Source organism: Cajanus cajan, chromosome 9 (assembly GCF_000230855.2).
Source record: "Cajanus cajan strain Asha chromosome 9, NIPB_CcT2T_4, whole genome shotgun sequence".
In the NCBI taxonomy this organism is placed as follows: Eukaryota; Viridiplantae; Streptophyta; class Magnoliopsida; order Fabales; family Fabaceae; genus Cajanus; species Cajanus cajan.
This window is the reverse complement of record NC_138525.1, coordinates 18,411,893-18,423,029: the sequence shown is the minus strand read 5'-3', so window position 1 is coordinate 18,423,029 and position 11,137 is coordinate 18,411,893. Positions and strand designations below refer to the sequence as shown.

At 42.7% G+C, this 11,137-nt stretch overlaps 2 protein-coding genes across 2 annotated transcripts; one reads left to right on the top strand and one right to left on the bottom strand.

The window, feature by feature from the left end:
• Positions 1-4,370: 4,370 nt before the first annotated feature.
• LOC114916993 (uncharacterized) lies at positions 4,371-8,109 on the bottom strand. The gene is made up of 3 exons (XM_029274796.2): positions 5,942-8,109; positions 5,586-5,857; positions 4,371-5,499 (listed from the first exon to the last, which is right to left on the bottom strand). The coding sequence occupies exons 2-3, from the start codon at positions 5,850-5,852 to the stop codon at positions 4,672-4,674; spliced, it is 1,095 nt and encodes a 364-aa protein (XP_029130629.2). The 5' UTR covers positions 5,853-5,857; positions 5,942-8,109; the 3' UTR covers positions 4,371-4,671.
• A 131-nt stretch (positions 8,110-8,240) lies between these two features.
• Positions 8,241-10,117, top strand: LOC109815475 (cytochrome P450 71B37). The gene is made up of 2 exons (XM_020380212.3): positions 8,241-9,226; positions 9,397-10,117. The coding sequence occupies exons 1-2, from the start codon at positions 8,312-8,314 to the stop codon at positions 10,009-10,011; spliced, it is 1,530 nt and encodes a 509-aa protein (XP_020235801.1). The 5' UTR covers positions 8,241-8,311; the 3' UTR covers positions 10,012-10,117.
• Positions 10,118-11,137: the final 1,020 nt, after the last annotated feature.

The window sequence follows — 11,137 nt, the reverse complement described above, 5'->3', positions numbered from 1 at the left end:
GTTCCACATTGAAACGGGTCGTTCCGGAAACCCCAGAACGGGACGTTCTGCTTTTGGAACGGGCCGTTCTGGGAGAGGCTTTTGTACGTATTCCATGTGCCCAGAACGGGCCGTTCCAGATTCGAAACGGGTCGTTCTGGTCGCGACCTGATGCCTATAAATAAAGCGTTTTGCACTCTCTAAAACTCATTTTTTTCATTTTCTAATCTTCTTCCTCCTTTCTCTCTGAAGACGAAGGGGAACCTAGAGGGGGCGACCAACAAGATTCGGCTCCTGCTTATCGAGGTAAGGGGGGAGTGAGAAACCTCGCTCTGGGTAGTGGGATTGGCCCCCAATCCTGTGTTTGTTGCATTTTTTGTATGCTTATGTATGAGGGGTTTTTCCCAATTGTATCTGTTTTGCCTATTGTTTTCTTATATGTAATTAATCGTATGAATTGATATTTCTATGGGTTCCTGTGGGAAACCCTAAGGGAATGCATTAATAATTGTAAGAGGCAAATTTTAAATGTTTTCTGTTTTACCTTCTGAGTTTTCTGTTGTGTTTCTTGATATTTGCTGAGTGTAAATATGTATATAATCTTGAAAATAAACAAGTTTTGATATGAATTAGAGTGCTCTGTGGGTTCCTGTGGGAACCCTATGAGAAACAGGAAAAATATGAATGTTTTTTGTTTTGCTTTCTGATTGTTCTGATGTATTCCTTGTTGAATGAGATGTATAAATATGTGTTTATTTTTGAAAATATATCAGTTTTGATATGATTTTGAGTGCTCTGTAGACACTATGTGAATATGATGAGATGATGTGAAAAGTGATGACTATGTGAATATGATGAGATGATGTGAAAAGTGATAATGAGACATGATAATGTGATATGGGAATGAGAAATGATAATGTGATATGAGAATGCATAGAGTCTTGATTGACATGCATCATTTGCATAAGTGTTTTAAGGGTACGATATGGAATACACCGCCAGAGAAGGCCCCCTAGTGTAAAAGCTTTGGGAATTAGTCCTTGGGGATAGCTCGGTTTGGAAGTCCCAGTCTCGCCCATTGTGTGCATGGGATGTATCTTGCGCGGCTTAGCTATCCCGACGAGACTCTGGTAGTATATCCTTCTAGTGAGAGTGCGCAGAGGGTGTGACCCGGCATGTACTCCTAGACTACTCTTCGTGTATTGCTAGCGGCAATATGTCATGTGATGTTTTACTGGCACCACATGCATGATAATATGTAGTCCGTGTCCATGCATATGCATTCTTAATGTTATATGATAAAGTAATGGTTTATGTCTTGGATGAGTGTGATGTTATTATTAATTTATCTATGTTATACTTGTTTTTGTTTGTGTTTGGCTATTTGGCATAGATTTCTACACTGTGAGTCAGAGTGAGATGTTTCTCACTCCCTTTTTCTCTTGTGTTGTTTTCTCTAACTGTCATACAGGTTATTATCAGCATGAGGCTGAGGATGTTGGTGATGAAGCTTAGGCTTCTATGTTGGGATTTGCTCTGATAGGACATGTGACATCGGGGCTTAAATAGGATTAGATTGGAATGTTATTTTTATTAAATCATTTTGAAAAGAAAAAACTCAGTTTCATTTCCTTGTAATTTCTCTACATGTTATTTGGATTAAGTTTATGAATGTGAACTTTTGACCCTTATGTCGTTGGAGATTTGATCGTCTTATGTTGAAGAATTGTATTTTATTTTATTTATTTTATACAATTACTATATATGTATGTTGGGGTAGAGGGTGTCACAGAGAAAGCAGGACCTATCTTCACTCTACTACGGAAACCAAAACACTTCGAGTAGACTGACAAATGTGAAGAAGCCTTCATGAGCTTAAAAGACTTCCTTGCCACCCCTCTGATCTTATAAAGGCCGAGTCACACTGCTGACCTCCTCCTTTACTTGGCCATGGCGGAAGACGCAATCAACGCGGTGATAGTACAAGAACGTCACAAAGAGCAAACACCCATCTATTTCATCAGCTGAGTCCTTCAAGACACGGAAAAACGATATCAGACCATCGAAAAGCTGGCATTGGCACTCGTCACCGCAGCTCGACGCCTCTGACCTTACTTCCAAAGTCACCAGGTAGTCGTCAAAATTGACTACCCAATCAAGCAGATACTGAGAAAACCAAAACTGGCAAGGCGCATGATCGCGTGGTCGGTAGAGCTCTCTGAATTCAGCATTAGATACAAGGCCAGAGGACCCCTCAAGGCTCAATGCCTAGTTGACTTCGTAGCTGAGCTCACCCCCACCTCACTGTTAGAAAGTTCGACCTGGACTCTACACGTTGACGGATCCTCAAACACTACAGGTGGAGGTGCAGGCATTATCCTGGAAGGCCCTAACCATGTTACCATTGAACAATCCCTCAAGTTTGAATTCAAAACCACCAACAACCAAGCAGAATATGAGGCACTACTCGTAGGATTAAGGTTGGCACGGGACGTCAGAGCACAGAAGGTGAGTTGCATCAACGACTCAAAGCTCATGGTGGAACAACTCAGCGACACATATCAGACTAAAGACACCCTACTAAAATGATACTACCACGTAGTGTCACAATGGACGTCATCTTTTGAAAAATTCACCATACACCATGTGCCCCGAGAATAAAATGTCAGAGCAGATCTCCTATCCAAGCTCGCCACTACAAAGCGACCTAGACAACATCGGACGATCATTCAGGAAACCCTCAGCTCCCCCATCCTGGAAGCTAAGGTCATCAACACCAACGATGTTGGAGACAAAGAATGGATGACCGACGTGTGGAACTATTTGCAAGAAGGGATATTGCTGAAAGACAACGATGAAGCTCAGAAATTGAGGGTAAAGTCATCTAAATTTATCATTGTGGCAGGTGAACTTTTCAAAAGAAGCATCTCAACCCCTCTACTAAAGTGCTTGACCAAGGCCCAAGCAGCCTATGTCATCGAGAAAATCTACCAGGGCATCTGCGACATGCACTCCAGGGCACGCTCGATGGCAACCAGGGTGCTCCGAGCTGGATATTACTAGCCCACACTGAACTCAGATTACAAAGATTACGTACAAAGATGCAAAGAATGTCAACAGTTTGGTAACACACATCGGCAACCACCCGAAGCCCTACACAAAATGGCGTCCCTATGGCCCTTTGCCTAGTAGGGAATGGACATCCTCAGACCATTTCCCCCCGCGAAAGGTCAACTCAAATTCCCCCTTGTAGTAGTTGACTACTTCACCAAGTGGATCGAGGCTTGTCCACTTGCGAAAATCACCACCGAGAACGTGCAAAAGTTCACCTGGAAGAACATTATTTACAGGTTTGGTATCCCACACTCCCTCATCACAGACAATGGCAGGCAGTTCATTGCACAGAGCTTCGAGAGTTTTCTCCAAGAGCTTAACATCAAGCACCTCCCCACCTCGGTGGAACATCCCCAAACCAACGGCCAAGCCGAAACTACAAACAAGGTCATACTCTGGGAACTCAAAAAGTGACTAGGAAATGCCAAAGGACAGTGAGTTGACGAGCTCCCCAGCATTCTCTGGGCGTATCACTGCACCCCCAATCCACGACTCTAGAAATCCCTTACAGGCTGACTTATGGAGCCAACGCCATGATCCCAGCAGAGGTTGGTGAGACGTCTCATCAGCGTCACACCTTTGACACTGAGTAAAACACTCAAGAAACAGCAGCCAACCTCGACGTAATAGACGAACTCAAAGAGGAGGCTCGGATTCAAGAAAAAGCTTAAAAATTGCGAGCTTCTAGAAGATACAACACGTGAGTCTAACCTCGCTCTTTCTGTGTCAGCAACCTAGTATGGAGACTACAAGGCGAAGCAAGGAGAGACCCATCAGAAGGGAAACTCGCACCTAATTGGGATGGCCCGTTCCGAGTCACCGAAGAATTAGAAAACGGAGCATATCGACTAGAGGAGCTCAACGAGAAGACCATCCCGAGAACTTGGAATGTCACTCATCTCAAGTTTTACTTTAGCTGAATTGTATAAATGGGTTGTTGCACTCTTTTCCCTACCCATTCGTTTGTCTCAAAAAATAGAAAAATGGGTTTTGGCTGAGAGGGTTTTTAACGAGGCACACCCACAACATCAATAAAAATGACTTAGTTTACTCATATTTCCTCAATTTCACGCTTTCTGGCACGAATTACATTAAGCCAAGGTCAAATTCGAAACTTGGCACGAATTACGTTAAGCCAAGGTCGAATTCGAACCTTGGCATGAATTACATTAAGCCAAGGTTGAATTCAAACCTTGGCACGAATTACATTAAGACAAGGTCGAATTCGAACCTTGGTACGAATTAGATTAAGCCAAGGTCGAATTTGAACCTTGGCACGTATCATATTTAGTCAAAGTAAAATTCGAACCTTGGCACGATTCATATTAAATCAAGGTCGAATTTGAACCTTGGCGCAAATTATGTTAATGGTCAAGTTTGAACCTTAAGGCCAAACACGGGCCACGATGAAAATTAAAGGTCAAGTTTGAATCTCAAACACTTAAACTCGTTTTCAAACAACAATGAGAAAAACAACATATATATATATATAGAAAATTCAACCAAAGGGAAATGAGTTCAACACAAGGCTACAAGAAAGCAAAATAAATTACAAAAAGCACAAAGAAAAATGAAGGCCTAGGCAGCAGTGTCCTCGCTAGCACTTTCGGACAGGTCATCTTCATTAACCAATTGCCCACCTCGCACACCTTTATCAATGTGCATGGCAGAAAGATCAACCTCTCCCGCCAGAAGCCTAGCTTGGCGAACTGCCTTGGCGAAGCCTCGACGATGCTCCACCACAACGGCCCGCTCAGTCTCGTTAAGCCTCTTCTCCAAATTTCTCTTTTCAAAGGTCATCACATCGAGATCCATTTTTAGGGAGCCAATTTCCTCCTCCCGACCAGCCAGAAGAACCTCGTCACAAAGACGCCTCTCTGCGGCCTCCCCCAAGTCAGCCTTCAACACCGCGTTCTCCTCCAAGGAGAGAACCCAGCTCCGCACAATCTCTGCCTCGGCCTTGCAAACCTTGGCAACCTCTTGCAAGCTACCAACATCGGTGGTGTACACCTCATTGGCCTCCAGGGCAATCTCCAAAGACTTACGAGTCTTTGAGAGATCTCTCCTCAGGGTTTGAAGCTCGGCTTCATCTTTCTTCGCCTTCTCCAGCTCGCCCTGAAGCCTCGACCACTTGCGCCTCCAGTGGTCCACTATAGCCCTGAAGGTCGGGTCCTCCTTAAAAAATGCCTTAGCAGTCATGCTCGAACTCCACAGCGATGTCACGTCCGGCGATACACTTACGTGATCCAGCCTTGATATCAGATGTTTGACATTGAAGCGTTGCACGATGCACCTCGGTCTCGGAGCACCTAGAGGAGGAGGCGTAGTGGCGGAAGGAGCCAATCGCGGCACCCCAGAACTTGATCCTTCCCCGTGAACCTCGGCAGAGGAAGGCATCGGACCCACCTACAAGAAAATCACAATAAATTTCTAAGTTACAAGCATAAGAGTAACATAAGAAGGACTATCTTAAGGAAAATTAAAGCAAGAACCTGTCCCCCCGGGGTAGCCTCCACCACAGGCTCCCTCGGCGAAGTCCTAGCCTGAGGACTCTCGGTCAAATCCATGGGGGTGGCATCGACGGCTTTTGACGTCACCTCCTCAAGAACGGGGGCACCCGAAGCCTCGCTGACCTCCTTTTGTGCCCTCTTCCTCTTACGACGAGTCTCCAACGGGGCAACTTTCTCACCAGGCTCGGGCACCTCGAGCTCCTCGGTGTTGAATTTCGCCTTCAATTCATGCCACTTGCTTTTCCCCATTAGACCTGCAAACATAAAACAACATAACACATCAGAACATCGCTAGAAGCAACAAAAAAGAGACAAAGGGAAAACAATGAAGTACTCACTCTCTAAACCCCTTTCTTTATCAGTCAAATTGGCAAGGGAAAAGACGAGTTTGTTGTCCAGTGGGCATGGAAGCTCGGCCAATTTGACGATGTTATCCTTGTTAGAATCCTACAATTGAAGACAACTCGACCCATTGAACTTGACTGGGCTTCGTTTCCAAAAGAAAGGGAACCTCGACTCCCCCTCACTATGGAAAACCACCTCCTCCCTTGGATCGGAAACCACAGGTCAGATCCAGAAAAACTCTTTTTTGAAATTTTTATACGATTGGGAGTAAAGCTGGAAAAACCCCCCAGCCTTTACTCCCACTGAGAGACACCAAACCTAGGGGAGGCTCGCCCAACTTCAGTTGGTAGAAGTGCAAGAAAATAGGCAGAGACACACCCATTCCTAGGGCTGAACACAAAACTTGAAACGCCCTTAAGAAACCCCAACTATTGGGGTGCAACTAGTAGGGGGCCACATTAACAAACTGGAGGAAGGCTCACTCAAACTCGGTGAATGGCAAGCAAACACCGAGATCCCTAAAAAAACACTCGTACATGTAGAAAAATGGGGTATTCGGGGTACCCGCCATATAAACACGCTCACCGAGCTGGCAAGGCTCAACCCGAATGACCTTGGAAATTTTTGAACTACAAAATTTTAGCATTTTTCACATGGCGTTAACATCTAGAAATGCCCTAAATCGACTCTCGAACTCCCCAACGTCCCCCCTGACCCATTCGTACCCCGAGACAGAAATAATGGGGTGAGAATCCTTAGGGTTGTTCCCACCCCTTTTCTTTTCAGCACCGACCATTTCCCTGGCCGCCGCCTTGTCGCGTGCCTTGCCCTTACCTTTGGAAGGCACAACATTCTCTCCCTCCCTAGCCATTGAAAACGAAGAAAACTAGAAAAGGGGAAGAGTGAAGGAGAGGGCAAAGGGGATACCTGCCACAAACAACCCTCGAAGAACAAAGACTGGCAACAATGATAGTGCAATGAAAGCACTGAGAGCGACAAAAACAACACTTAGGGCGACGGAGAAGGCAAAAGGGTAAGAACAGTGAAGGAAGGCGAAGAAGAGAAATGCGCAAAGGAAGGACTAGCATAAGGGGGAAGCTAAATGTGTAAAGGCGCAAAAGTGGGAAGAAGAGAGAGACCAAGTGTTTAAAAAAAAAAAAAAAAAGAAGCAAAAAACGTAAAAAGGGACGGGGCATTAAATGGAGCTCTTAATGACAGGGTGCATCCCATCATTACGAGCCGCCATTCTTCATTACAAGCCGCTTTGACGTTTCGAGAAACGAGGCAACACTTCGTGATACGTGGCGCTTCGCTCAAAAGGCAGGAATGAAAGGTCACAACCCCCCACATGCCCAACAATTAACTCTTCGACCCGAGGTCTTTAGAGCTCGGGGGGCTAGTGTACTATCTGCGCCAAGCACTGAGCTTGAAATCGGCGCTGAGCCCTACACGACATCGGATGAGTGCTACAAGACATCAGCCAAAACAAAAGCCCACTATCTAAATGGGCCACAACCAACCTCAGGCCTAGACAAATCCTAATTCATACTAAGGTACGTGCACTACATATATGAGACGCCTACACTATCCAAAACTAACTTAAGCATTGGAGTCTCTTTTACAGGTACCACCCCCACTTCGGAGTAGCCGACGTACCAAGTAGAGGAGGCCCACCGATCTTATCCAGAGATCGTCTCACTCACTGATCCCCGGTAAGAACATTTATAGAAAAAGAAAAAAAGTTGGAGTTGATTTGGCTAAACATTAGGAAGAAAATAGGTTCTTTTAATTTCTATTTTTTTTTAAAATTGAGTCAATTTGTTTGATCTACCAACCCATAATGGATCAAGTTAGGTCACGTGATCTATTTTAAGAACTCTAACATACATGAAATATTATAAGATGTAAAAAAGATAAGGATACATTGACTTAATTATCGAAGTTCTTTTCATTTAGACCAAGATCAAAGGAGTTCTTGAAAGGAAATTGAATAAATAGAGATCCGAAAAAGATTGGACTAAGAGAAAAATTTGAAGCAGATTGTACACTTAACATATTTAAATATTCTACATTTGGACCTTATCTGATAAGAACAATACTCAATTGTTTTAAAATAAAATTTCGAATTCAAGTATAACAAATAAAAGAAAAAAAGAACATCGCTAGCAAAAATGATTCTTAAAAAAAAAAAAAATAATTGGCCAGTAGCCGAGTTTCTGAAAGAAAATAATTCATAGAAAAAATCAATATATATTTCGTGTCGATTAAAAATTACCAATGATATTACTATGAATGAATGTTATGTGATACTAAATTTGGTGTATAAATTTGGAATATAGCGGTAGAATAATTGTATAGCTGCAATGGCCGTCCTTGTTCTTCTTTCTTTACTCCTACTACCTATCTTCATTCTCTTCATAATCCACACACACAAAAGAAACAGCGCCGCAAGAGCACCTCTTCCACCGGGACCTCCACCTCTTCCTCTCATCGGCAACCTCCACCACCTCGACCAATCAGCCCCACATCGCTGCCTATGGCGTCTCTCCAAACTCTACGGTCCCCTCATGTCGCTGCGCGTCGGCACCGTACCAACCGTGGTAGTTTCCTCAGCCAAAATCGCCAAACAAATTCTGAAAACCCACGACCAAAACTTCGCGAGCAGGCCATCCTTCGTGGGCCAGAGAAAACTCTCCTACAACGGGCTGGACTTGGGCTTCGCTCCGTACGGCCCAAGCTGGAGAGAACTCAAGAAGCTCTGCATCATCCACCTCTTCAGTCAGCAGCGCGTGCAGTCCTTTCGCCCCATTCGAGAACACGAGGTCGCGCAAATGGTTCGGCGGCTTTCGCAGCTGCACGAGGAGGCTTACGTGAACCTCACCGAAACGGCGATGTCGTTGAACAACTCTCTCATATGCAGAATCGCGTTAGGGAAAAAGTACGGTCGCGAGTACGAGGAAGTTGTTAACCGGAGGAGCAGGTTGCAGGTTATGCTCAACGAGGCGCAGGCGGTGCTCGGGGAGTTTTACTTTTCGGATTATTTCCCGTTCTTGGGGTGGGTTGATAGACTCAGGGGAATTCTGTCGCGGCTTGATAAGACTTTCGAGGAGTTGGATGTGTTCTACGAACGCGTTATCCACGACCACATGGATTCCGCCAAGGGTGGAAAAACTAATGACAAAGAAGTGCCGGATATCATTGATATCTTTCTACAATTACTTGATAATCACTCGCTCTCGTTTCATCTCACTCTCGATCACATAAAGGCCGTGCTTATGGTAAAGTATTCAATTAGTAATGTTGACTAGTTAGTTCAACTAGTGGGTGTTGCTCGTAATTAATATTTGTTGAAAAATCTTATCAATCATAATTAGAATGGTTTTTCTTATACTCTACTCTGATAGGTGTATATGAATCATGTGGTTTATATATATGTACGTACGTGCAGAACATCTTTATAGCGGGAACGGATCCGCCTTCAGCGACATTAGTTTGGGCTATGAATGCACTGATGAAGAATCCCAACGTGATGAGCAAGGTTCAAGGGGAAGTGAGAGATCTATTCGGGCACAAAGATTTTATAAACGAAGAGGATGTTGAAAAGCTTCCTTATCTAAAAGCAGTGGTGAAGGAGACACTGAGACTCTTTCCACCGTCACCGTTACTTTTGCCTAGGGAAACGATGGAACGTTGCAACATAGAAGGGTACGAAATTGAACAGAAAACCGTAGTGCATGTTAACGTGTGGGCCATAGGAAGGGACCCCGAGTATTGGGAAAAGGCAGAGGAGTTTTGGCCCGAAAGGTTCCTTGGGAACTCGATGGAGTTAAAGGGGAAGGAGTTTGAGGTGATTCCGTTTGGGTCTGGACGGAGAATGTGTCCAGCGAAGCACATGGGAATGGTCAACGTTGAGCTTTCGCTGGCGAATCTCGTCCACACGTTTGATTGGGAAGTGGCTGAAGGGGTTAACAAGGAAGAGATGTTGGACACGGAAGTAAAACCGGGAGTGACTATGCACAAGAAAAATGATCTTTTCCTTCTGGCAAAGAAGTGGAAAACGTAGCACATTCACTGTCACATCTATCCATGAGTATATTATTTGTATGCCCACAAGTTTGTATTGTTTTTTTATGTCACTTGATAATAATTAATAGCGGAGGTTTAGTAAATTAGCCTATTCTTTTTTATGCATTTATTATAATTAAATAATATATGTTCTTTTATGCGGATGAAATTTACGGTCTATCTATTAGTCAAGCGGCTCATAAGTTTAGATTAACTCGTTAATATTTCAATAAAAAATAAAAATATATATTGTAATAGGAATTGTCCCTTTTAACCCTTGTTAGTATTGTCCGATCCATATTTGTTTATTGCATATTGACTAGGGGTGGGCAAAAAAAATTAAACTGAACTAAACTAAACTGGTGGTGAACTGTACTATAAAAAACTGAACTGTTTGTAAAAAAATTGAACTGAACTGTTTAAAAAAAAACTAAACTGAACTGAACTGTTGTAAAGTTAAACTATACTGAACTATAAAAACTGAACTGAATTATAAAAATTGAACTATTTTTATAAAAGAATAAAAATTAAATGTGTTTAACATGTTATGTCTTAATAGATTAGCTCGATAGTCTAATAATCAAAATATAAAAAAATCATCTAAAAAAAATTGTATCAATTTTGTCGAATTTAACGGATCAATTGAGCTATGTTGAACTACTTATTTTTAGGCTTAAAATTCACTGAGTTTGTTTGACTTAATTTTATATTTTTTTCCTTTGAAAAATTTAAATAAAATGGAAAATAAAGTAAAGTTGGCAAATGTGTCCTATTTTGATAGATCAATGAGTCAAAATTGTTCAATTCAAAATATCATAATAGTTTAGTACAGTTTAAATTGTAGTTCAGTTCAAGTTTTTATAGTATAGTTCAGTTCAGTTCAGTTCAGTTCAATGACACAAAAGAATAGTTCAGTTCAGTTTGTCTGAACTAATGTTTAGTTTAGTTCAGTTCATATGAACTATTTTTAAGTTCAGTATAGTTTTTATAAGTTCAGTTCAGTTCAGTTCGTTTTGCCCACCCCTAAGATTGACACACTACTAGAGGTTCACTGTGCTTTATGTAACACCCCAGTTTTAATACTTTTATTGAGGGTAATTTAGTAATTTTAAAAGGGGTGATTT